This window comes from Zea mays, chromosome 5 (genome assembly GCF_902167145.1).
Source record: "Zea mays cultivar B73 chromosome 5, Zm-B73-REFERENCE-NAM-5.0, whole genome shotgun sequence".
Classification (NCBI taxonomy): Eukaryota; Viridiplantae; Streptophyta; class Magnoliopsida; order Poales; family Poaceae; genus Zea; species Zea mays.
This window is the reverse complement of record NC_050100.1, coordinates 83,196,185-83,222,847: the sequence shown is the minus strand read 5'-3', so window position 1 is coordinate 83,222,847 and position 26,663 is coordinate 83,196,185. Positions and strand designations below refer to the sequence as shown.

General features: G+C 40.7%; 1 protein-coding gene across 2 annotated transcripts; it reads right to left on the bottom strand.

Annotated features, from left to right (window-relative positions):
- Positions 1 to 12,455: 12,455 nt before the first annotated feature.
- LOC100272307 (60S ribosomal protein L37a-like) lies at positions 12,456 to 14,692 on the bottom strand. 2 transcript variants are annotated; one of them, NM_001317390.1, is made up of 5 exons: positions 14,577 to 14,692; positions 13,383 to 13,422; positions 13,212 to 13,300; positions 12,873 to 12,955; positions 12,471 to 12,787 (listed from the first exon to the last, which is right to left on the bottom strand). In NM_001317390.1, exons 1-5 carry the CDS (start codon positions 14,577 to 14,579, stop codon positions 12,724 to 12,726), a joined length of 279 nt encoding a protein of 92 aa, NP_001304319.1. In that variant the 5' UTR covers positions 14,580 to 14,692; the 3' UTR covers positions 12,471 to 12,723. The 2 variants fall into 2 exon arrangements, with proteins under 2 accessions (XP_020408726.1, NP_001304319.1); XM_020553137.2 differs by lacking the exon at positions 14,577 to 14,692 and having other exon boundaries at positions 12,456 to 12,787; positions 13,383 to 13,434.
- Between the last annotated feature and the right edge of the window lie 11,971 nt (positions 14,693 to 26,663).

Below are 26,663 nucleotides of genomic sequence, written 5' to 3'. Positions count from 1 at the left end.
TTCCATTTTTTAGTTGCTTTTAATGTGTTGGCATAAATCACCAAAAGGGGGAGATTGAAAGGGAAATGTGCCTTAGCCAATTTCTATAAATGTTTTGGTGATTAGATGCCCAACACATATTGTTTTGGTTGATATGAGCTAAGTGTCAAAGAGATGCGAATCAAGAATCAAGGTATGACTCTAGCCTTAGTGAATTGTTTATGGCACTAACATATTCCTCTAAGTGCTAGGAACCTTGTCAAATCAAATGAGATTGGAGTGGAGAAGTTTGGCTAAGTCCAGCCAAACTTGCACCAGCTCCGGGTGCACCGGATAGTGTCCGGTGCCCTGGCTGGCTTAGAGATGAACTCTCTGCTCTCAGGAATCGCCGAGGACGCCGTGGCTAAAATTCACCAGACTGTCCGGTGTGCCAAGTGGACCGAGGGTTCAATGGTCGGCTTCGCCAAAGAAGGAAAGAAATTGTGCATTGTTCATGTCCGATAGTGCACCGGACTGTCCGGTGTGCCAACGGATAGAAGGCAAGAATTGCCTACCAAATGGAGATCCAACGGCTCCTAGCTGCCTTGGGGCTATAAAAGGGACCCCTAGACACATGGAGCAGTACACCAAGCCTCCATTGAACATCCTAAGACGCATAGACTCTGCAAGCACGCATCTGGACCATTGTGTTTGAGATTTGAGCACTTGTTGAGTTGTGAACTCGCTGCGCTGTGTTTGTGTGCTCATTTGTTGACTTGTGTGCGTGTCGCTATTGTGACTCTAGCTCTTGTGTGTGTTTCTATTCCCTCCCTTACTCTTGTGGTTTTCATTGTGATCAATATTGTAAGGGTGAGAGGCTCCAACTTGTGGAGATTCCTCACAAAGGGAACATCTGATATAAGGAAGAAAACTGTGGTATTCAAGTGGATCATTAGATCGCTTGAAAAGGGTTGAGTGCAACCCTCATTTATTGGGACGCCACAACGTGGAAGTAGGCAAGTGTTTTACTTGGCTGAACCACGGGATAAAATCGTCGTGTCACCTGTTGCTATTCGTGTGCGATTCTCTTCTACTCACTTGATAATTGCTCTAAGTTTAATACTCACCTTGTGAAGAGCAATTAAGTGAAGAAGTCATCTCTTTCTCTCTAGACATAGCTCCTTGGTTTTGATTCCACTAACATTTCATAAACCAAGTTTGTGTCATTTAGTGTTGATTTTTACAGGATCACCTATTTACCCCCTCTAGGTGCTCTCAAATATTCCTAGATTGGAGCAACTCCGTGCTATTTTGGTTTGAATTTAACTCTAGAATCAAACACTATCTAGGTGAAGTCAAAGAAGACTGCACTACTGAAACACAATTGTTCCAAATAGATCCTTAAACTAACACAACTAGGCTAACATCTAAACACAGCTAGCAAACATGATAGTTTCATAAAGAACGAACAAGCTTGGTTATTAACACCAACCAGAGATGGATGAAATGCATGCAGACACAAACTTGCTTGTGTGAACAAGAACAACAAACTTGGTTAAATTCTAGAAGTTTGTCATGAAAGACGACGTTGACCAAGTCACCTTCACCAATATGGAGGCAAAACTCGACCTTTATATGTTGAGAGGTCCATCCATGATTGGTTTTTTGAGGCTACAACAATGTTTCGTATTGTCATTGCGTTAGGAATGCCCTGTAGATCCTACCTTTAGCTTCACATCCATCTAAGAATTTATTACTACAGCAACAACATATCTCCATAAGGCATGTCGCTCACTAATGGCACCCTTAAAGAGCTGGATTTCTTCACATTATCCACTAGTAAAACAGCCCACATACAGATTAACTGCCTTCTACATCAGATATGTGAACTTCTATGGTTGCCTCAACTGCAAACAAGACGTGATACAGTTATGTCAACCGCTCCAAAATCACCATAGATGCGTCTTGTGAATGCATAAGCACTACTCATGGATCTGTCATCTGCTACAACTGATACACCATCAATCAGCTATGGATCATCTTTCTCTCTTCCGCCCGTCTTGATCCTCATGTCATATTCAATTAGAATTGTGCCACACAACTCAATGCCTCACTTAGGGCCAGTCATTTCTATGAGGGAACCCTAAAGTATATGATACTATATATTCAGTAGCTCTTCTAGTAAAAATGTAAGAAATGTCAAGTACTTCACTTATGAGGTTTCACTTGGAAGAGTATTTAGCTAAAGTGATATTTTATGGTTGATGACTTCATCACTTATCAAACCAAGTTGTTGATTGCACTATGAAGTGCACGTTTTATGCTTCCAGTAATGTGGTTAATTTCTTTATTTCAATCCGAGAACCTTCCTATACTCTACAGTGATTCACTCCTCGCTTGCTCCTTTCGGGAAAGGATTATCTCACACTAGTTTTCCTAATTAATTGGCCAAGACTAGAGTCATATAGTCCTTGTGGTTGCACTGTTGTCTCGATGGTCACTTCATGTTCCAATAAAACATGCATGATAATAAAGCTAATAAATAATAAATCATAATGGAACATGGTTATGAATTATAAGTATCATTAACCCAAAAAACAGACAGAGCACTAGCAAGACTACCCAATGGTTCATTTGTATCAAGGTGTAGGGTAAACAAAACTAGGTAACCTATTAGGTTCCATCAGGTTGAACCTAGTTGTGTCACGGTGATTAACAAAATCATAAATATTATTAGGTCAAAAAATGTGATCAAGGACATGACTTGTCTTTTACTTGCGATAACCTAATGATGAGAGTCTTCAAAAGTCTTGATCTGTAGATTCACGTACACTCACATGTCTAATCACAACAGTACAAACAGTTAGGTAAATAATAATTAAAAATAACATTACACCAAAGATGGAAACAAATCATAAAATAATATTCTACGCGTCGCTACGAAACTGTAGGTTAGAGAACCACTAATTCAGAGTCACAATGGAGAAGATATGATTTTTACTAAGTTTAAATGTTTTAATGCTAGAAATCAATTTCTCGGATTTTTTTTATTCATAAAGGAAATTGGACGGCGGGTACTAATTCCAAGAAAGTTACGGTGCTATTTGAAGAAAAACGATTATTATGTAATAAAACTACACTAGGGTGATGGCGAGTTTATTTCGAAAAACCTGAGGGTCTCTTTAGCAAAGTTAGCTCGCGAAGGGGTATCGGCGCGTATGAGCCATCGAACCTTCTGCGTTCGTCCATCTCATCAGGCAAACCCTAGGCTACCCCTATTCTTAGGATTAGGCAGGTGCATTCCGCCACCCGGCTAGAGTTTTCTCTCGACATATCCATCGTCAAGGACTACGAAATGAACCAATGATTCATTCATATTCTGTAGATTGATTAATTTAGCACAGTTGGCACAGCTCACGAGCCAGAACGAGCTAGCTTGGCTCAGCTCACTTCACCAACGAGCGCAAAAAACAAGCCCAGTTAGGCTCGCGAGCCTCGAGCTAGTTTTTCCAACCTTAACCCCATGGGAGGAGCCACCACTCGCACGAGCATGCATCTTTTCTCTTCTCTCGAAGCACGCATTGCGGCCTGCAACTCATCGTCATCGTCGTTATCGAAACCACGAGACGAACCCGCCAATGCCAACTTCTGTACCTCCTCCGTTATTCTTACTTTCCTTTTATCTTAGCCCTTGTCAAGCTTCCACCGAAAGTAAACAGCAACGTCCGGTGAAACGTTACGACAACCTTGCTCATTTCCTCCACGCGATGCAAGGTGTTGTTTAAAACGTGTAGCATCGCCCCCTTCCATTGTTTATTATAATACTTGCACTTGAATCTAAGATATGTATTGTCTCTGTGCTCCCAAATCGGATCAATTAAAAATATCAATAATATGAATAGTTATTGCAAGTATTGTCAGCCTATATTGCAACTAACAGTAAGTAGTGGTGCTAATTTTAAAAGGTTTAAAGGGAAAAGGAAAAATCTCCAAAATCTAGCTACTACATGGACCCTGACTTAGGCCTGGTTCGTTTATGTCGGATTGCACACAAAATCGTTCCAGCTAATCAAAGTTTATATAAATTAGAGAAGCAATTCGGTTAGAAATCGTTTCGACCCACCAATCCGTGACAACCGAACGGCGCCTTAACAATTAAGGAGTCGGATTAATCGGCTACAAGGGGCGACTAATCACCACAAAGGCCCGATTAGCCAGCTATAACCGACCCAAATAGTGGATTTTTCTTTTTTAAATTTAAAAATGAAACTTGTTTGATTTTTAGTTTGAAAATCCAGAAAGTTCATCAAATAATCTATAGTAGTTATAGAAAAATTGGCATCATTTTTAAAATATATATATATAATCTCTCAAATTTAAATTCTCAGACCAACCATACGGCGTTACCGGCCAACGCTGATTAACGATAAATCCGGTAAGCCGGATCTGCCGATGCAGTGAACCTTTGCATGACACGAAGTCAGGAAAGTGTTATAAAATATAATCAGTTGCTCTAGTGGCAATCGGCATCTTCCAAAGGGACGTGCCCCTGCACGTCCCCCACGTACGGACGTGGCTTTTGACCCCTACTTTTGTGTCTCCTTCCCTTGTATAAATACATTGCTTTATTCAATAAAGAAAGACAGTTCTCATTTTATTCTTGCACAGTTTTTACTTTCACACGTCATCAGCACTTGCTTTTACAAAAGAGAGCAAAGGCCAAAACAAGGAGACCGGAGGCAAGAAGTTCTTCATCAAAGAAAAAAACAGTCGGGTACGCAATGATCTACAAGGATCTTTCTATTGCCCTTCTTACCTTCATCCTTCGGTTTTTGAATGGTGGCCATCGTCACCGGCGAGGCGCTGACCTTGTGGCACGTCGGCTTCTACGTGCTACGCATCGACATGGTCGTCGTCATGCCAAGAAGCGTAGCAAGAAGGACGCCCAGGCCACACTTGACCCTGAGCGCGTCCGCCGGACCGGTGGCGATCCTGGCGCTGGTCCCAGCAACGCTGCGGCACCTGCCGCACCACCGCAGCAACCGCCAGCGCCACGTCAAGACCGATGGGTGCGTCCTCCATCGCCTTCGCCGGAACGGGTTGCAGAGCGGTTGCGTGAGTCCGAGACCCAGCAGCCGCTCCGTCCGATGCAGTACTGCCCCCTCCATGGATGGGGGTCGTGTCCTGCTCGCTAACCGCGGGCTCCTCCAACGGATGCAGACACTGCAGCCCCCGCTGTTCGATCGAGCGAACTGCTCGTTCAAGTAGCCTCTCCAGCGTGCCCTCGTGCCCGGACACGGCTGACTGTGCGGAAGTCAACCGGCCCTCGCGGTCGCCCCGTCGGCCTGATCGCATCCACGTCCACTGCGACCGTTGCCGTCGACGCCATCTCTTCCTCCTCCGATGACGAGAGGATTGCCTTAGTCCTTGGCGACGGGGTACAGCAGTGGCTGCCTACTCCGACTCTCGACGACGGCCCATCGGGAACGGCCTCACCGCCGGCGCTCTTGAGCCCAAGCGACAACAGAGTGGTCCGTCAGCTCGCGCACCACCTTTCCCCACAGCCACGTGCGCCGGAATCGTGGTTTGCGACCGCAAGACCATCCGACGACGACGTCCGCGAGCGCTCGCGCTCCCCGCCTCGTCGTCTTCCCTGATGTGTGGCCTCGCCCGGCCTTCAGAGCGCGCGGCCCGGACACGGCGCGCTCGGCCCTGTGCGGCGGTCACTGCCACGGCGCGGCTGCGCCCGATCTCCAGCGCGACGTGGCCTCGACAGGGTCCGTGGTGGCTCGCCCGCCTCTGCGGCCTGAGCAGCGTGCGACGCGGCGGCGGCCCGCCTCTGCAGCTCGCGGCGTGGGCTCGCTCGGCCTGAGCAGCGCGCGGCGCGGTGGTGGCCCGCCTTTGCAGCTTGCGGCGCGGCGGCAACCCGCCTCTGCAGCTCGCGGCTTGGGCTCGACCGGCCTGAGCAGCGCGCCAGCGCGCGGCGCGGCCCCGCAGCAGTTCACTGGTGCGCCCACAGAAGGCCTCGGCGCGGCGCGATGGCGGAAGCGGCCGGCGCTGGCCTGGGCGGCGGCTGATGGGCAAAACCCTAACTGCCACCCACTTAAAGGGACTGCGCACGCCCATAGATGGGTCGGCCTGCTTACCCATGTCGTAGGCCCAGTTAGCCATTTTATTATTTTAGCTATTCTAGTCTTCTAAATTCTAGAAATTTTAGATTGCTCTTATCACAGATGTTTATAAATTTAAGACTCAGTTCTTAAACCTATAATTAGCAGCTTACGTCAGGAATTTTTTTTCAAAGTTTTAGTATTTAGAAATGATGCCAATAAATATTTTCTTTAAGATAATATATATTGCCATGTGTTCTATACTGCATTCCTTAAAATACAAACTCAAAAAAAATTATTCATCTCAATTTAACCAAAAAGGTTTAATACGAGCAGAATTAATTTTTGATAGAACATATAGAATAATTAATATTCATCTCAATTAAGTTATTCAAAACTTAATACGAGCAAGAATATTTATTTATTAAATTCCATACGCAATTCATGCTACTCATATATTCATCTTATTAAGTTACTACAAGTACTTAATTTCATCTGAATATTTTATTTACTACATAATGAAATTTTCGATCTCTAGCATCGCTTTGCAATTGAGACCTTAAATTATCATTCATTTATGCAATATCACATTATATTGCATATAATTCATCTCAATTGGGTTTTTTTCTCTTAAATCCAATACGAGCAAGAATACATGTATGTTGTGAACAACACACATATTACAACACACCCATGATGATTTCTTAACGAAATTCTCTGGTTGCTTGTGTAGGATCATGGCCCGCGAGTTCGAAGAACTTGCTCTTGATGGTCACAACTATCCTACCTGGGCGTTAGATATCAAGATCAGCTTAGCCTCAAAGAATATTCTGAGTGCATTACTCCCTCCCAATGAGAGGGTTGACCCACTACATGATGCTTATAAGTAAAAAGCTCTGTACATTATAAGACATCACCTCCATCCTGATCTGAAAGCAAAATATGTGATGGAAGAAGAGCCAAATGTATTATGGTTATCTCTTAAAAACAGATATGAGCAGCAAAAGGATGTAATCTTACCAGAGGCGAATCATGAATGGACCCATATTCGTCTGCAAGACTATAAGTCTATTGGTGATTACAACCATGTTGTTCATAAGATCTGTGCTCGCTTGCGTTTCTGCGGCAAGGAACCATCAGATGCGGATAAGATTGAAAAAACACTTCAAACTATGATCCCATCTGATAGGGTCCTGCAGCATCAGTACCGTGCTCGCAATTATCAGACTTACTTTGAACTCATACATGATTTACTTCAGGCAGAAAAGCATGATGAGCTTACGATGAAAAATCATAAGCAACGTCGTGTTGGAGCTGCTCCTATGCTTGAAATACATCATGCTGTGAAGAATGAGAAGAAAGGGGATGGCCCCAAAAGCCATCCCAAGAAGTCTGATAATTCAAAGAAGCGCAAATGCAACAAGCGTCCGGATAAACAAAATACAAAGGCTCCGAGGAAAGACACCCCCACTTCCAAGCAAGAGAAGTGTAAGAAGTGTGGATGCTTCAACCATCCTACTAAGAAGTGTCGCATTCCTCGTCATTTAGTGGAACTGTACCAGCAATCTCTTAAGGGCAAAAATGTTGAAGGACAGGGATATGAAGCTCACTTCACTACCCCACCTAACTTGAAGGATGGAGCTGGTTGCTCAAGCATGGCTACAATGGAACCAAGCACGACCAATCCTCCGCTTCTGACCGACACCGATTACATGGACTTGGACAATGCCATCATCGAATATGCTTCGAGTGATGTGTTTGGAGACCTCAACTAGGATCCTTATGCTCCACCAGATATCATCTATCTGTAGTCTATGAGTGTGTGCAACATGTGTGTTGTAATAAGTACCTAGACATTGGTATTTGTGTGTATACTCCATACTCTACTGTATAATTATGTATGTACTTATATGTATAATTAATTGAGTTCTTGCAATTCTTGATTATATAGATTATGCGGAAGTCAATCCAATGGAGGAAGAATTATGCCTTGTAGATAGTGGTACCACCAACTCTATTCTTCGGGAAACAAAATATTTCCAAACTCTCACAAAGAGGTCAGGAAATATTTTGACAACCGCTGGGCGCAATGCGAAAATAGTTGGCTCTGGACGAGCGACTATTACGCTTCCTATGGGTACACAAGTCACTATTGAGGATGCTTTATTGTATCCCGATTCAACTCGTACCATTCTGAGGTTTCGAGATATTCGGAAAAGTGGTTTACATATTTCTACTCATACAGAAAATAATGATGAATTTCTCCTCATTTCCAAACCTTCTGAATATGGCGCTAACATTCTGGAAAGAATACCTTCACTTCCATCCGGACTGTACTACACATACATAAAACCAGTACCTCATGTTACGTACAAAGTGATTTTTCAGAATGTCGATTCATTCAAGACCTGGCATGCACGTCTTGGTCACCCTGGAATAGGGATGACGCAAAAAATCACAGGTAATTGCATCGGTCATGATTTAAAGTCTGCTAAATTCCCTAAACCATCTGATTTTATATGTACATCATGTGCAACGGGAAAGCTAATCTTAAGACCATCTCCTCTTAAGATTCATGCTGAACCACTCAAGTTCCTTGAACGAATTCAAGGTGACATTTGTGGACCCATACAACCATTATCTGGACCGTTCAGATACTTCATGGTATTAATTGACGCATCTACACGATGGTCACACGTGTGCCTTCTGTCTACACGTAACCATGCTTTTGCTAAAATCATGACGCAAGTCATTCGATTGAAAGCACATTATCCTGAACATCAAATCTAGAAAATCCGCCTAGATAATGCGGCTGAATTCTCTTCTAGAGCATTCAATGATTATTGTATGGCCCAAGGAATACACATTGAACATTCTGTGCCTTATGTACATACTCAAAATGGTTTAGCTGAATCTCTTATTAAGAGAATCAAACTTATCACAAGACCTTTACTTCATGAATGCAATTTACCTACATCCTGTTGGGGTCATGCAGTTTTACACGCTGCTGACCTTATTCAACTTCGCCCAACTGCATATCATACCACATCTCCATTGCACCTAGTTCGAGGAAATCCTCCAAATATATCCCATCTGCGGAAATTTGGATGTGCGGTCTACACCCCTGTATCACCGCCTCAGCGAACAGCTATGGGACCTCATAGGAAATTGGGCATCTATGTGGGATATCAATCCCCATCGATCACCAAATACCTAGAGCCCCTTACAGGGGATTTGTACACAGCTCGTTTCGCTGATTGCATCTTTAACGAGGACCATTTCCCGGCATTAGGAGGAGAATTCAAGTATCCTAATGAATGCCAGGAAATCAATTGGGATGACAAATCCATCCTGTCCTCAGATCCTCGAACCCAGGAATCTGAACTTCAAGTTCAGAAAATTATAGAATTGCAACACTTTGCTAATAATCTGCCTGATGCGTTTACTGGCTATAATGGTGTCACAAAATCCTTGAATCCTGTTGTTAATGCGCCCAGCCGAGTGGAGGTACCACGAAAAACCATTCAACCATCTTCTCAACCGAAGAGGTGAGGGCTACTAAGCAGGATAATGCTTCTACTAAGCATCAAAGGAAAGAGAGGAACATTCGATCCTCCAAATCAGTAAACGAAAGTCAACCACCAGTTGATGGACACCAAGTGGATACTGTACATCCACAAACCAACACTCATGTGCACAATTCAAATGTTGCTGGTACATCGGAACACCCCGTATCTACTCTTCCTGTGAATCAAGAAGACTTTCATGGGGTACAGGAGATTTCCATTAATTATACTAGTTCTGGAGAATTGTATGATCGTAAAACTACGATCATCAATTCATGTTTCTCATCAATCATAGCTGGTAACCTTCTATCTGACCCAGACCCTAAATACATGGCAGAGTGTCAACAATGCTCGGACTGGATCAAATGGAAGGAAGCAATTAACTCTGAATTATCCTCACTAGCAAAAAGAAAGGTATTCACCTCTGTGATACCTACACCTCCCAGAATCTATCATGTTGGATTCAAATGGGTTTTCACCCGGAAACGGAATGAGAACAATGAGGTTGTGAGATATAAAGCGAGATTAGTTGCTCAAGGGTTTACCTAGAGACCAGGAATTGACTACAATGAGACATATTCTCCTGTTATGAATGGAATAACCTTCCGGTATTTAATTTCATTGGCAGTACAAAAACGTCTACTTCTGCAGTTGATGGACGTCATGACCGCATATCTTTATGGGTCACTAGATTCAGACATATACATGAAAGTTCCTGATGGAATACCTGTACCGAATAATGGCAAAAATCGTAACATGTTTTGTGTCAAACTCACCAAATCTCTATATGGCTTAAAACAGTCAGGGAGAATGTGGTACAACCGACTGAAGGAATTCCTTATGAATAAGGGTTATTCTAACAGTGATGATTGCCCATGTGTCTTTATAAAGAAATCTTCTACAGGTTTCTGCATCATATCAGTATATGTGGATGACTTGAACATCATCGACCATAAACGTGATGTTGATGAGGCACGCAATCTTTTAAAGACGGAATTTTAGATGAAGGATTTGGGTAAAACCAAATATTGCTTGGGTTTGCAACTTGAGCACCTTCCCACGGGCATTCTCATTCATCAGTCTGCTTATGCGCAGAAAGTATTGAGTAAATTCAATATGGATAAAGCATATCCGTCTAAGACTCCTATGATCGTCTGTACCCTAGAAAGGGATAAGGATCCCTTTCGACCACGAGACGAAGGAGAAGAGATTTTGGGTCCTGAGTACCCATATCTTAGTGCAATTGGAGCACTTATGTATCTAGCAAACAATACAAGACTCGATATTGCTTTTGCGGTAAATTTACTTGCTAGATATAGTGCATCCCCTACCAAACGCCATTGGACTGGAATCAAAAATATTCTTCGATACCTCCATGGCACAGCGGATCTTGGTCTATTCTATGGAAGAAATCAAGATCCTAGCCTCGTAGGGTACACAGATGCTGGTTATCTTTCAGACCCCCACAATGGAAGGTCTCAAACTGGGTTTGTATTTCTGAATGGTGGAACTGGTATTTCTTGGAAGTCATCGAAGCAAACTCTAGTAACAACATCCACTAATCATTCAGAGATTATTGCCTTGTATGAAGCCTCACGTGAATGTGTCTGGCTTCGAAGGGTGATTAATCACATTCAATCATCATGTGGGATTCATTCCATTGAATCACCCACCATTATCTATGAAGATAATGCAGCTTGTGTTGCTCAGATGCAACAAGGTTATATCAAGAGCAATGTTACCAAACATATCTCCCCCAAGTTATTCTATCCTCATCAACTTCAACAGAGTGGTGAGATTAAGGTCATGCAAACTAAGTCTTGTGACAACCTCGCAGACTTATTCACTAAGTCGCTACCTTATTCCACATTTCGGATATGTGTTAAGGGTATTGGTATGCGTCGACTTAGAGATTTGCTTGCATCAGGGGGAGTATCTCTTTGATCAACCTAATACTAGCATCACATTGTACTCTTTTCCTATATGAGTTTTACTATCATGTTTTCTCATGTTAGGTTTTTAATGAGGCAATGTTAACACAAGCATATGTCAGTCTCTTGATTTTTCCCATCAGGGTTTTTCGATAGAGACACCAAAGACATATCATATACTGTTGTTTTTCTCCATATTTTTCTCACTGGGTTTTTCTGGAGTTTACACAGTATACTATTGCAAACCTCCTCTTTGCTTACAGGTTTCAAGGGAGGATATACATAATGGACAACTGCTTAAGGGAGAGTGTTATAAAATATAATCAGTTGCTCTAGTGGCAACCGGCGTCTTCCAAAGGGACGTGCCCCTGCACCCTACGTACGAACGTGGCTTTTGACCCCTCCTTTTGTGTCTCCTCCCCTTGTATAAATACATTGCTTTATTCAATAAAGAAAGACAGTTCTTATTTCATTCTCGCACAGTTTCTACTTTGACGGAAAGAATGTGCAAAGCGCCAGTGACATGAGTGGCAACCACAGTAAAATTATGCTCTATCTAATTGAACCAAACAAGATGTAACCAATGCCACTCCTAGCTTTTAACATTTTAACTACAGGATCTTGACGAGAAAATTTGAAAAGGCATTTAACATTTTAACACCAGAACCTTCACGGGTAAATCTGAAAAAGGAATTTTAAAGTGTAGTACTGCAGTTTCCAAACTGAAGTTTTCAATAACCAGAACATCCTTAGTAGTACTCCGAAAAAATAAGAAAACCCGACAGTTATGTGCAGATGACCATACTTGCACAGTTGCACTTACACTGGTGGATTCTACATTGTGAAGCTGCCAAGTAGAAAGAAGCGTATATAATCTTGCTTTCTGAACCAGACCAATAAAAAAACTTTTTATTATAAGAGGCAGCATTAAGGGTTGAATTTCAACAATGGCAAACCATTGACACAGCCAAAAGCATAGAAACCACAACCAAATTTGAGTCATTGAGACAAGCATAGGATAATATCACTTGAGAAATTCACAACGGTAACCAACTACAAATCTTAGCACCCAACTTTTAGCCAGTCTCGTGATCCAACTAGAGGAGCTCAACATTCCCGACAACAGCAACTAGGAGAACCCTGATGTAGCAAGCTAAATCATGCTTCAGTCTGCTCTCTCAAGCGACGAATCGTGCTCCTGACAGTGACTGCACTAGCAGTGCTGCAAATACAGAAAACAGAATTGGGCCATGCTTAACAAAATATTACGGTTATGGAACACAAGATGAGAGTCAGCAAAAAGTTACTTCATGGTGTAAGCACCGCCAGCCTTGACCTTCCCACAGTCCTTGCATCCCCAAATTCCAACTGCTTTCCTCTTCACAGCAAACTGGAAAGACAACATAGCAAAAGTGGGACACATCTATATTAGAAACATTGTTCGACATGCCTAAACATCTTATAAACCATTCAAATATATGAACTTATAAACAGACAAATATATTTAAGACCGATTGCTTTCATGTGTGTAAAAATTAGTCTGCAGCTTACAGTTCATAACAGTCCAGTAGTGGTGATAACGAGTACATAAAGATAAAAAAAAACTCAAATACAGAAGCAGGGTGGGTAACTACCAGAAGACCTACCTTCCCACAAAACTCGCAGAAGTACTTGGAGTGCTGAGATACCTCCATCTTCTTGATTTGCTTACGCAAGCTAGCGCCATACCTGGTTCCTACAACAGTATAATTTGCAAGGTTAACATCAAATCCCAGACACACATATTGGGAAATATGTCATGTTTCTTGAGCATGTACCATATTTGCCAACAATTCCAGCCTTCTTGGTGCGCTTCGTCTGCATAGGCATTATAAAAACAAAATAAATCACAACTGCTCACTAAAATTATTCAATGCAATATAACTGGTAAGTGTAAAGCTGCAACTTTTCAAGAATAAAGTTAGTATCAATATAAAAGATTGCACACACTCAGGTACCTTAACAATCAACAAGAGAAAAATATAGTTTCTTAAACAATAGATATGTAGACCACTAAAAAACATTAAGGTCAGTTAGTTGCTATTAACTCTCCACTAGCAGCAAGAGAGAATTTACCCGATATACATTTGACAAGCAAAGGCATAATAACTAAAATCAACAAAGGAGAAAAGTATTATAAGCCACTGATTTATACATTAGGTGTTCAAAGGCTAAGCTTTGCATTGGATACTACTTTCATGTTGCATGCTGCCTGGTGCAGTGGAGTGGCTACTGATGGCATGGCAAAGGTGTCAGGCTAGTTTGCCTTTGTGCACTAAACTAACAATGAATTTTTCCAATTTGCTAGAACTTGCACAAACACTAAGGACGAAAACCACACATACAGCATACCTCAAAGGACTCATAAAATACTGTGTGGAATTTACATTCAACATGTTGTCAATTAACAAGATCACCAAGAACACTTTAGGGCTTAAATGTGGAGTAGAAACATATAGTTAGCTTCCTGCCCTTACTGTAGCAGTTTTTGGATGATGTCTTGTGGCCTTTACCCTTTAGCTTTACACAGTTTGTGCCTCACCCTAGGAAACCTGAGATAGCAACTTCTCCAAACATATAATGCACAAAAGGCAGCGTGCCACCCTAAATTGCATATTCAAGGCTAGCACATTCCAAATACCCGCATGACCCTAGCAGCAGGCTAGCAATATATTGCACTTTAAAGCGCGAGCTATTCCAGACTAACAGTGTTACGACCAACGGGCTTAGATTTACATGAAAACACAGGAACACAACGACTGATCCAAAGTATGATTGTTGTACATGATCCTAATCCCGAAAACTAAACTATTGAGCCTGGCCGAATACATATCGAACAGGAGCTGGACTGCGAAGTCAAGCACTCTAGATCTCGCGCGAACAAGCGGCCAGACAGAACTGGGCATCGGCTGTACGACAAACAAGGTCACACGAAGAATGGGAGGAAGAGGTGAAGGCGTGAAGCGGCATACCATTTCGGCGACGGGAAAGCAAGCGAGGTACGGGGCGGTAGCAACGGCAGGTGTGGCGGCGCGCGCTAGGGTTAGACTCGACAAAGACGCAACGAGGCACGAGAGACAAATTATATGGGAGGTGCTGGGGTTTCGTGTAAGTATATATGGATCGGGCCTCTGTGCTGTTATGGGCCGGCCAAAATGGAGTATTGAGACACGAGAGAGAAATTGTATTGGCCTTTTTTTTCTCCGGGTAACAAAATTAGACATCCAACGTCTTTTTTTTTCAGCTTCCTCAACCTATGAGAGGGTGTGTTTGGTTTAACTTTCTCATCCTATAAATAAAGCCGATACTTATTTAGATATTTTTTTATTTTTTCCCTAAATGATATTATAGCATCTCTAACAGATTACGGGTGTGTTCAGTTTAGCTTTTGACTTTTGGCTTTTACTTTTGTCTTGGAATTCAACTTTGGCCTTGGAATTTATAGTTTTAACCCCGAGCTCTTCTGTATTCAGGGCCCAGTCTAGATATATGAGAAGTTGATTAAAATAAATACAGAAATTATTTTTAGTGCAAAAATAAAGTCTCAATCTTGGGAAAATCATAACTCTATGAATTTGACTCATTTTTTATCCATTCCAGTTGCATTAATCTCACATTAATATTGTTTATCATCTAGTAACCTTGTATTACCATGAAACCTATGATTAAAACATTGTACGTCCTTTGCTTTAAGTAGACACTTAAACCATCGAAAAATCATAACTTTATAACTGTAACTCCGAATTTAGTGGTTCTCGAACCTAGGATATAGTTACGATGTGTAGATCATTATTATGCAATATGTTCTCATGATTGGTGTGATGTTAATTTTGCTTATACCATGCTTGTTTGTATTGTTGCGACTAGCAGCGAGGTTACGAATCACTTGAAGACCAAGTTGGTACCTGGGAATCTCGAGTCTAAGGCAAATTGTGCCCTTTATCACTCTTCTTTACCTAATAATGACCTTGTTAATCACTGTGACATGCTCAGGTCAATTTGATGGGACCTAATAGGTTTCCCTAACATTGTTTATCCCCCACCTTGCAAACAGATGAACTATGGGGTAGATTTGTTATTGCTCTACCAGGTTTTGGGAAATTAATGTTATATTATGAACATGTTCCAATTATATTGTTGTTTTAATAATTGTTCATGCTAAGATCATCATGTCAATTGGAACATGGAGAACCACTGGGAAAACAGTGCCACCACAAGGGTGGATGGGACGCCCTTGGCTAAGTAATTAGGAAAGCTAGGGAGAGATTACCTTACCCGAAAGGGGCAACGGAGGCGTCGCTGCAGAGTATAGGGAGGTTCTCGGGTCGAATTGCTGTGATGGCGGTTCGGACGAGGGATTCCTATGCTTCCTTCTTCTTGAGACCGTAGTGAGTATTCTCGAACTAGTGGAACTTTGGAAAGGCCTCGTAGTGCTACCATGTCTTGCTTCCTTGGTAGAGGTGTATGGGGTCCATACAACCCCGTGGCAAATGGGTAACACGGCTTGTGGGTAAAGATGTGCAACCTCTGCAGAGTGTAAAACCGGTATATCAGTCGTGCCCACGGTCATGAGCGGCTCGGACCCTCACATCAGTAATTTATGGAACTAAACTTAATTTTCCATATGCATTGCATTGTGGGTGTTATTATTAATCTTGATCCCTTATTTATTTGGGTTGGTATCTACTTATACTTAGTAACTGCTAATAAAATTTTGACCAACTTTAAAAGAAATTGTCATACCCGGTTTTGGAAGGCAAACCGAATGCGGACCATGTACGTGCCAGGATCAGAAACTCACGTACACAACGATTACATAATTGGACATCATCACACATTGCTCAAAGTAAATAGCAGAAAGGTACTTTATTACATCAGGATGTCCAAGACATCCACAGAGTCTATAACATAGTCATTAATATCATCAAAGTGCGGAATATAAAACGTAGTAGATAAGGCCTTCACAGGCAGCTGACTGGTGGTTTGCCACTAACATAACTAGAACTCGTCGTAGTCCTGGAACTCCTCAAAGTCCTCCATGTCGCCAGCATCTCCCACTAAGCACTGAATACAGTGGGGACAATCTGGGGTGGGGTGGGTTTTAAAGCAAGGGTGAGTACACATCAACGTACTCAACAAATATCCCGTTTGGCTAAAGTGGACTAGCTGTATGTGGAGTTAAGGTTAAGTAGTTGCTTTTAGTTGGTCAAGTATTTATTACTAATAGTAGAGCTAAATTTTAATAATAAACCCAGTTATTACCCAAATATACTCCCTTCGGCAGGAAATACCAGAGATCATAATTATAACCATCATTATTAAACATCATCATAAAAAGTATCCAAAGTTATTCTAATCAAAGAAGATCCCAAGGCTGCTCTTAACCGTGAGCACGGTTGATATACCAGTTTCTAACACTCTACAGATGTTGCACACTTACCCAGAAGTCGTGATTCCCATTTTGCCCAAGGTTTTATCCTCCCCATTGATAACTACCATGGTGACCTAGTAGGGTCTCACTATGTAGCCTTTACAAAGATTCCCCAGAGGTCATAGTCACCCGTTAGGTTTCTCCAGTTTGATAAACACGGTACTTCTCCCAACAGGAAGGGTGACTAACAAAACCAAATCAAAGAACCTCTGCAACCAGCCTCGGTAGAGCAAGTATTATGCTCGGACCCCATTGACAACCCTACGACGAAGCCAACTACACCTCAGGTTCCTCTAATTAATCAGCTAAGGGCGTCCCATTCCACCCTCATGGTTGTACTGTTATCTCGGGTGGTCACTCAATGAACAGGTCCTTACGGAGAGGTACTCAGGAAACAGCCTGAGTCCCCTAGAGTATCACAAGATAATCATCGGGATAACATCATCGTATCATAAATATTTACATCATGTTCGTTGATTAAGTTAAAGCAATAGCATAAAGCTAACCATGATAACCCAAAAGATAAACAAGGATAAGGTAAATACAGACTAGTCAATCTTTAGGTTTCAATAAAGTAATGTGGGACATTGAATTATAAAGTATGTAGGACATAATAGGTCATATGACACTTGCCTTCACGAGGTTATTGCCCAGGAAGATCTTCGGCAACACACTCTGGAACCACGGGTTGCTCGCTGTCTAAACACAGCGATCATGCATTCAATACATTTGGGTAGAGACAAAGAACAATACACCAAACAATTGCAATCAAGTGAACACAAGTTTGACAGAGCAGTATAACACAAAAATGTAAACCTAAGTGCTAGGGTGGATTAGTACACTTAGAGATTAGTGATTTCCTAAATATTATGGTTTATATAATTTACTTCCACTAATTTTGGTGAGACACAAGATTATACCAGAGATAAATTCATACATGACATATTATAAATCTCACAAAATTAAACACCTAAATATCATTAGGGTTTCCCTTTTTATTTTCCTATTTCATAAGCAAATTATTACAACACTAACCTATAGCTTAGACATAAAATTAAAGTGTACAGACAGTGAATGATCATAACTTATTTAGACAAAGAATAATCCTATGAACATTTTGCAATTTGAATCACTCAATTTGGAGTTCATATGAAAAATATATGAAATAAACAAGTTTTGAAGTTTAAAATACAAAACTAGGTCTAATTATGTGATCTATTTAAAGGTCAGGGGTCTGTTTACAAAAACACAGGGGCCTACGCGCGAAACTGAAAGTCGCCTAGAGGGGGGGTGGATAGGCGAAACCTGAAAATTAAAACTTTATCCCCCAACTAGATCCCTTGATTAGTGGTTAGAACAAGATATACAATTATCGAAGTATAAAAACTAAGTCCTTGCTTGTAAAGAGTATTGCTTTCAAATAATGCCGAATTGATAAATCAATACTTTTAATAAGTCTATGAGAATAAATCACAAGGGCTTAGACAAGAAGAGCAATAACACAAGTTTAAGTTCTCTCTTGCAAGGTGTTGCTTTACTAAATGAGAATTTAACTTAAAGCAACACTAAATAGTATAAGCAAAGAATAGTGAAAGAAATAAACTTAGAAAGGAAAAGAACAAACAAATCACAAGAATAAGCACACAAGACACGAGTGATTTGTTTTACCGAGGTTCGGCCCTCGAAGGCCTAGTCCCCGTTGAGGAGTCCACTTAAGGACGGGTCTTTTTCAACCCTTTCCCTCTCTCCACCGATCACACAAGGATCGACGAGCTCTTCTTCTTTTCAAGGATCACTCTCGATCCCACAAGGACCACCACACTCTTTGGTGTCTCTTGCTAGCTTTTACAAGCCTCCAAAACTTTGGAGGAAGTTCAATGGGAGTCAAAACTCCACACGCAAATGAACACAAAGACGTAGCACACACTATCTCTCAATGAATCTCACAAGGCACTAGTGCTCAACTCAAATGAGTAGCTCTCTATTACTAGCTCTCTCTTTTGTGGCACTTGTGTTTGTTGTAGTGGTCTAAATCTTGTGTATAGGATGGATCAATGAATATGTGGTTGGGAGGGCTTGAGTATGTCAACTAGATGACTTGGAATGTTGCTTGGGCTCCCACACCTTGAAGTGGCCGGTTGGGGTGGTATTTATAGCCACCAACCAAAATCTAGCCGTTGGTGAAGTGTGCTGGCGAAGGGCGCACCGGACAGTCCGGTGCGCCACCGGACAGTGTCCTGTGCGCTGCCACGTCATCCTGTCGTTAGGTCTTGAAGCTGGTCGACCGTTGGAGGCTCTGACCTCATGTGGCACCGGACAGTCTGGTGTCGCACCGGACAGTCCGGTGCCCCTCTGACCGCTGCTCTGACTTCTGCCGCAGTACTGTTCACTTTGCAGAGTCGACCGTTGCGCACAGATAGTCGTTGCTCCGCTGGTGCACCGGACAGTCCGGTGGCACACCGGACAGTCCGGTGAATTATAGCGGAGCTGCGCCTGGAAAACCCGAAGGTGAAGAGTTTGAGCTGAAGCACCCTGGTGCACCGGACACTGTCCGGTGCGCCAGACCAGGGCAGCCTTCGGTTCCCCTTTTTGCTCCTTTCTTTTGAGACCTAACTTGTTCTTTTGATTGGTTTGTGTTGAACCTTTGGCACCTGTAGAATATATAATCTTGAACAAACTAGTTAGTTCAATTATTTGTGTTGGGCAATTCAACCACCAAAATCAATTAGGAAATAGGTGTATGCCTAATTTCCTTTCAATCTCCCCCTTTTTGGTGATTGATGCCAACACAAACCAAAACAAGTATAGAAGTGCATAATTGAACTAGTTTGCATAATATATGTGCAAAGATTGCTTGGAATTAAACCAATCTATTATTTCATAAGATTTGCATGAATGTTTTCTTTATATTTAATGTTTTAGACCATGCTTGCACCAATTGTTTTGTTTTTGCAAACTCTTTTGGAAATTCTTTTCAAACTGTTTTGCAAAATAGTCAAAGGATAAATGAATAAGATTTTGTGAAGCATTTTCAAGATTTGAAATTCTCTCCCCCTGTTTCAAATGCTTTTCCTTTGACTAAATAAAACTCCCCCTTAATGAAATCCTCCTCTTAGTGTTCAAGAGGGTTTTAAGATATCAATTTGGAAAATACTACTTTCTCCCCCTTTTGAACATACTAAGATACCAATTTGAAAATCATTAGTTTTTAAAATATTAAAAGTAGGTGGTGCGGTCCTTTTGCTTTGGGCTAATACTTTCTCCCCCTTTGGCATGAATCGCCAAAAACGGATACTTAGAGTGAAATATAAGCCCTTTTTACTTTCTCTCCCCCTCAAACAATATATGAGTGAAGATTATACAAAATTGGAGGGCTGGCGGAATACCAGCAAGGAAGGATAATACCAATGACATTGAGTGGAAGCGATGTCTTTGCCGAATACTCCATTTCCCTTTCAATCTAAGACTTAATACATGAGATGCTCATGAAAACATATTAGTCTTAGCCTTGGCACAATAGAGATAGGAAATATGCAAATGTACCAAAGGAAAGAGATATGATTAAAAGGATATGTCAATTAAGCTTGAATAATTCTATATAATATAGATTGCTCCCCCTAAATATGTGCTTTGAGAGGAATACAAATTTTTGGTCTTAAATGCCAAGTGCACATAATTAGGTTAATGAGATCATGTCTATATCATAGAGAATGTGAAGTGCATTGTGTCATAGTATAAGTGTGATGCTCATGACAGTTTATGCACTTATGAAAGCATGTTACAAATATCTCAAGCATTTACCCTTAAGGATTTCAAAGAGGCTTAAGGACCATCCACCTTTGGAACAAAGGCAGCTTATCCTCGTTACAAGGTTAAGCTTTAAGCTCCTTGACAATAAAATTACTTCACCCAGTTTAAACAAAGATGTAAGAATTAATGTCTGAGAGGTTAAACTAGGTATGAAGCAGGGTTAAATGCATGAACATGCTTTCTCTTCCTTTTATACAAGATATGCAAGGAATGTAGGAAGATTTAGGTACATGTATAAATAAGATTGAATAGTTTTACCCTTTTGTACCTTTACATAGTGATGCTCTCTTCATTGTTCTTTGTCCTTAGTCTTATTGAATTCGCCTAAGACTTATACTCAAGACAATGTATGAAAATATTTTGCACAAGAGAGAGTTTTACAACTAGTGATCCTTCTCTAAGTCATTGTTTTAGATATCAAGTAGATCACAAATTGCATAAATATATCATGAATTCTCCTTTTAACTTAGTGCATATCACAAGAGATGTCGATTGAAATTATCAATTGAAATTAAGTTGAAATTACATTACGCACTAAGAAGCATAAGTGATAATTGAAGTTATTCAATGATCAAACAACAGATGATATCAAAAGAACAACATAGGCATTAGATTTTCAATCAAGCTCAAAAATAGGAGAATCCAATAAATATGCTACTTTAACATTGAAAGCTACAATCCTTGATAAAGGTGACATTATTTTACCAAGTTGGATTGAAATGTAGTAGCATGTCTGATGAGAACTTTGTTCTCATACATGAGACTATATGAGATTACTAAGATAACGTGCTAGTCTCAATATAATCAAGAAATAGAAATAGGCTCCCCCTAAAGATATGCATCAAGAATGAAAGAATGAAAGTAATGGGTGAATGCACTCATTTTTAAAGGCAAATAGGGAGAAGCACTATTTATCTTGATCAAGGCTTAAAAGATTTGCAATAACAATTTTTGCCTGGTATTCTCACAATGAAAAAGATTTAGAATACTCACAACCACACCATGAATGTTTTTGACAAACTCATTGTCCAAGTAGGTGTTGTTGCACTTGATGTCTTTCTCTTTCATGTGAGTGTCCTCCCTTTGTAGTTGTTTCTTTTTCCTTCCAAACTTATTAAAAATACTCAAGAAGGATGTTAATAGCACAAGGGAGTACATGATGAATGATGATTTCTTTTTGATAGAAAATAAGAACAATTTATCATTCATAAGTCACATAAACGTGAAGTAAACTTCTTAACATTAGTGCACATCAAAAGAAATATGCACTCTCTAAACATTTTGATCAATCACAGGAAATTTACTTCTTCATATTGAATTTATTAATCATTACTTGGAAGCAAATCAATATGAGAACAAATATAGCAAAGACATGAAATAGATTATAATGAACAAGTGCATTTTATTAGAATGAGATTGAATGCACATCTATCCGACTTTGGTTCAATAAAGAATCTATTCTTTACATAGGTGGAATATGATATATTAGAGTAAACAACCATTGATGGGAATTATATTTGATTGAGAAGATAAGTTCCCATACCTTTGCTTTTACCTTCCTTCCTTTGGGTGAAGAGCAACCCTTTGAGGCTTGTGCCTTTAAACTTGCACTTACTCTCTTGTAGATTTTCATAAGTGAGCTCAAGAGAAATGTTAACGCAACACAAGCACTAGTTTCCCTTTTTGTAATCATTTTGATAAGGAATGAAAAGTGGATTACTAAAGCATGGAAACTCTATAATATGAACTAGATTATTCCTTGAAGTATGCTTAGTTTTATCTTATGGAACAAGCATAGTTAGTTCTTTTAAGGTTATGGGAATAAATCTAATTCATAATATGGAGAGCAATAGATGAAGAAGAATCATATCCAATATAAGCAAGAAGCAAAACAACATAAGTCATTGGATTGACTTTTCCTTTTATGTTAAATTACGCATCTCCAAAGAGAAACATATTCTCTACTAGTGAGGCTACATGGGTTACTTAGATAAAAGCATCAGTCTCACTATTCTAGTTATAGAGAGAATCTTCCCTTTGTAAGTGTTGTAGGGATTTGAATTCCTTACATGACACCCTATTCTTTTAGGAACTAGGAATATCTCTTTATATCTAGAATCATGGCAATAACAAGATAATAAGTGTAAAACATGCCATGAGTTGCTTAATATTGTAAAACATGTAGATTGCCATAGTATAGGAATGATGAATATACAATCTACCATATGAGAGGAATTTCTTCAAAGAATGGTGATATAATTTAAAGATATTTGAAGTGCTTTATTTTTCTATGTGACTACATAAGACACATAAGAAATGATATTCTAAAATACTTGCACTTAAAAGCATAAATGTTACCATCCTTTGGCTTTCCTCCATGTTGTAGGTCTTGACTTTTCGGCATAGGATTAATTCTTTATTTCCTACAACATCAATATCTTCCCGAGATGATATGAGTTTTAGACATAATAATTTGAAATAACCTTGGGTCAATCTTGGATATGTAGACCACTGTAGATTGATAGCTTGAGTTGACAAGAATTGAATTGACTCTTTCAAGCACCCCAAGGCTTCATACCATCTCCTTCTCCTGCAAATCTTGTCAAGCATGTTTTGGTACCCATCGCTTGATGGGTCCATCATGGTTAGTTAACAAGGGTCTAGGAACCCAAGAGTCCTTTGTATTAGCACTAGGTAAATTTTTTACCTTTCTAGCACAAGTTGCAATTATGGGTTGCCTAGTTACATGAGAATTAATTGACAAGTTAGGAGTGAGATTGTTACCAATGGGACAATCCTTGCATTGATGTCCCTTCTTTCGGCATATGTAGCAAAGGCGATCTTCAAGCCTTGAAGATTTCTTCCTTCCTTGTTTCTTGCTTGCTATATGGTTAGTAAACATTTTATTTTCTAGCCCTATGCCTTTTTGTTTAAAATGGGGACAGGATTTAATAAAGTGTCCCTTCTTTGAACATCTAAAACAAAGTTTATCATCCTTGTTAATAATCAAGCCATTTTTAATATAGGGACATGATCTAATCAAGTGCCCCTTTTCAAAGCATTCACTACACCTCTTATTTCTATTTGTAAGAAGTGTGACTTGATTATTACCTTGGATGTTACCTTTTATGGAGGCATGGTTGAGGCTTTTGGAGGAGGTATTGATTTTCTTCTTTTGCATCCTCCTCTTGGCAATCCTCAAGTCCTTGACATGTTCTTCAAGGGATTTAGTGCATGCCACGGTTGTTCCCGTCTCAAGCTTCTTCACCATGAGATCACGGTTATCTTGAGAAGGTTGAGCAATGCATTTCCCTTTTAGTTGTGTCAAGCTCATTTTTAGCCTCTCATTTTCTTCCTTGAGCTTTTGATATGTATCATCTTTTGTTCCTGCAAATTCTAGCTCAAAGGAGGGTTTGCTTGTCGACGAACAACAAGCATTAGCACATGGTAATATAGTATCAATTTGAATACATGTGCATGAGTGAGGTTGTTGAGATTTTAAGTTTTCTATCACAACCTCATGAGCCATGTTTAATATGATATGATCATCCATAAGATTTTCATGTGAACATAGAATCATATCATATTTTTCTTGAAAATTTAGATTTTAAACTTTTAGCTTTTCTACTTGGTCCTTAAGCAAGGTATTTCTATTTACTAATTGAGCGATACAATGTAAAGTGTTATCTTGCTCAATTGAAATAGTTTCATACCTTTGGACCAAATCAACATGAGAGCACTTTAGCTCATCATGTTCTTTAGTCAACTCGTCAAAGTGTAGCATTTTAATGGAGAGAACATCTTCTAGCCTTTGACGAGCTTCGCTTTGCTCTCTCGCTCTTTCTAGAAGTTTGAGCATGACCGCCTTATCTTCTTGGCTTAGGCGAGCGTAGAGTTGCATAAAGCATGCTTCTTCCTCCTCATCCTCATTTGTGCTTCCGCTATCATTTTCATTAGCCACACAACATATGTGGGAATCGAAATGGGAAGACAAACCTTTTGGAGAGGTGGATTCATCGTTTGGTCTCCATCGTTCATTTTCTTCTTCTTCCTTCAAAGGGTTAGTATCACAAGAACTAAAGGAAGTAGAAGTATCAAATGAACTATCATGTTTGGACTCATTAAATTTGGTTTTAATTCTAGTCCAAATATCATGCGCATCAGGAATATATTCATTATAATTTGTAATGAAGGCATGATAATCTTCTTCACTAAGAGAATTACCTAAGATGTCAATAGCTAGATAGTTTAAGCGTATACATCTTTGATCTTCCTCGGAGGCATCATAATTAGAAGGTATGATACTCTTGTCTATGATTTGTTCTAATTGAGGATCTATGGTTCTAAAAGCATTTAGCACACTAGTAGACCATGAATCATAATTAGAACAATCGGAAAGTAATATCTCAAGAGTTACCTTCTTCCGAGTTGTGTTCTTGTTCTTTTGGGATCTTCTTTGAGCCATCACTTCGAGTTGTTAGACTCAATATGAAGTGCCTAGCTCTGATACCAATTGAAAGTCGCCTAGAGGGGGGGTGGATAGGCAAAACCTAAAAATTAAAACTTTATCCCCCAACTAGATCCCTTGATTAGTGGTTAGAACAAGATATACAATTATCGAAGTATAAAAACTAAGTCCTTGCTTGTAAAGAGTATTGCTTTCAAATAATGCCGAATTGATAAATCAATACTTTTAATAAGTCTATGAGAATAAATCACAAGGGCTTAGATAAGAAGAGCAATAACACAAGTTTAAGTTCTCTCTTGCAAGGTGTTGCTTTACTAAATGAGAATTTAACTTAAAGCAACACTAAATAGTATAAGCAAAGAATAGTGCAAGAAATAAACTTGGAAAGGAAAAGAACAAACAAATCACAAGAATAAGCACACAAGACACGGGTGATTTGTTTTACCGAGGTTCGGCCCTCGAAGGCCTAGTCCCCGTTGAGGAGTCCACTTAAGGACGGGTCTTTTTCAACCCTTTCCCTCTCTCCACCGATCACACAAGGATCGACGAGCTCTTCTTCTTTTCAAGGATCACTCTCGATCCCACAAGGACCACCACACTCTTTGGTGTCTCTTGCTAGCTTTTACAAGCCTCCAAAACTTTGGAGGAAGTTCAATGGGAGTCAAAACTCCATGCGCAAATGAACACAAAGACGTAGCACACACTATCTCTCAATGAATCTCACAAGGCACTAGTGCTCAACTCAAATGAGTAGCTCTCTATTACTAGCTCTCTCTTTTGTGGCACTTGTGTTTGTTGTAGTGGTCTAAATCTTGTGTATAGGATGGATCAATGAATATGTGGTTGGGAGGGCTTGAGTATGTCAACTAGATGACTTGGAATGTTGCTTGGGCTCCCACACCTTGAAGTGGTCGGTTGGGGTGGTATTTATAGCCACCAACCAAAATCTAGCCGTTGGTGAAGTGTGCTGGCGAAGGGCGCACCGGACAGTCCGGTGCGCCACCGGACAGTGTCCGGTGCGCCGCCACGTCATCCTGCCGTTAGGTCTTGAAGCTGGTCGACCGTTGGAGGCTCTGACCTCATGTGGCACCGGACAGTCCGGTGCCCCTCTGACCGCTGCTCTGACTTCTGCCGCAGTACTGTTCACTTTGCAGAGTCGATCGTTGCGTGCAGATAGCCGTTGCTCCGCTGGTGCACCGGACAGTCCAGTGGCACACCGGACAGTTCGGTGAATTATAGCGGAGCTGCGCCTGGAAAACCCGAAGGTGAAGAGTTTGAGCTGAAGCACCCTGGTGCACCAGACACTGTCCGGTGGTGCACCGGACTGTCCGGTGCGCCAGACCAGGGCAG

Bases quoted from the DNA above. Each gene is read 5' to 3' on its own strand.
- LOC100272307 (XM_020553137.2), bottom strand. From the start codon at position 13,434: ATGCCTATGCAGACGAAGCGCACCAAGAAGGCTGGAATTGTTGGCAAA. The intron at 13,301-13,382 runs GTACATGCTCAA...ATACTGTTGTAG, and splicing joins TGGAATTGTTGGCAAATATG to GAACCAGGTATGGCGCTAGC. The intron at 12,956-13,211 runs GTAGGTCTTCTG...TTGTCTTTCCAG, and splicing joins TCTGCGAGTTTTGTGGGAAG to TTTGCTGTGAAGAGGAAAGC.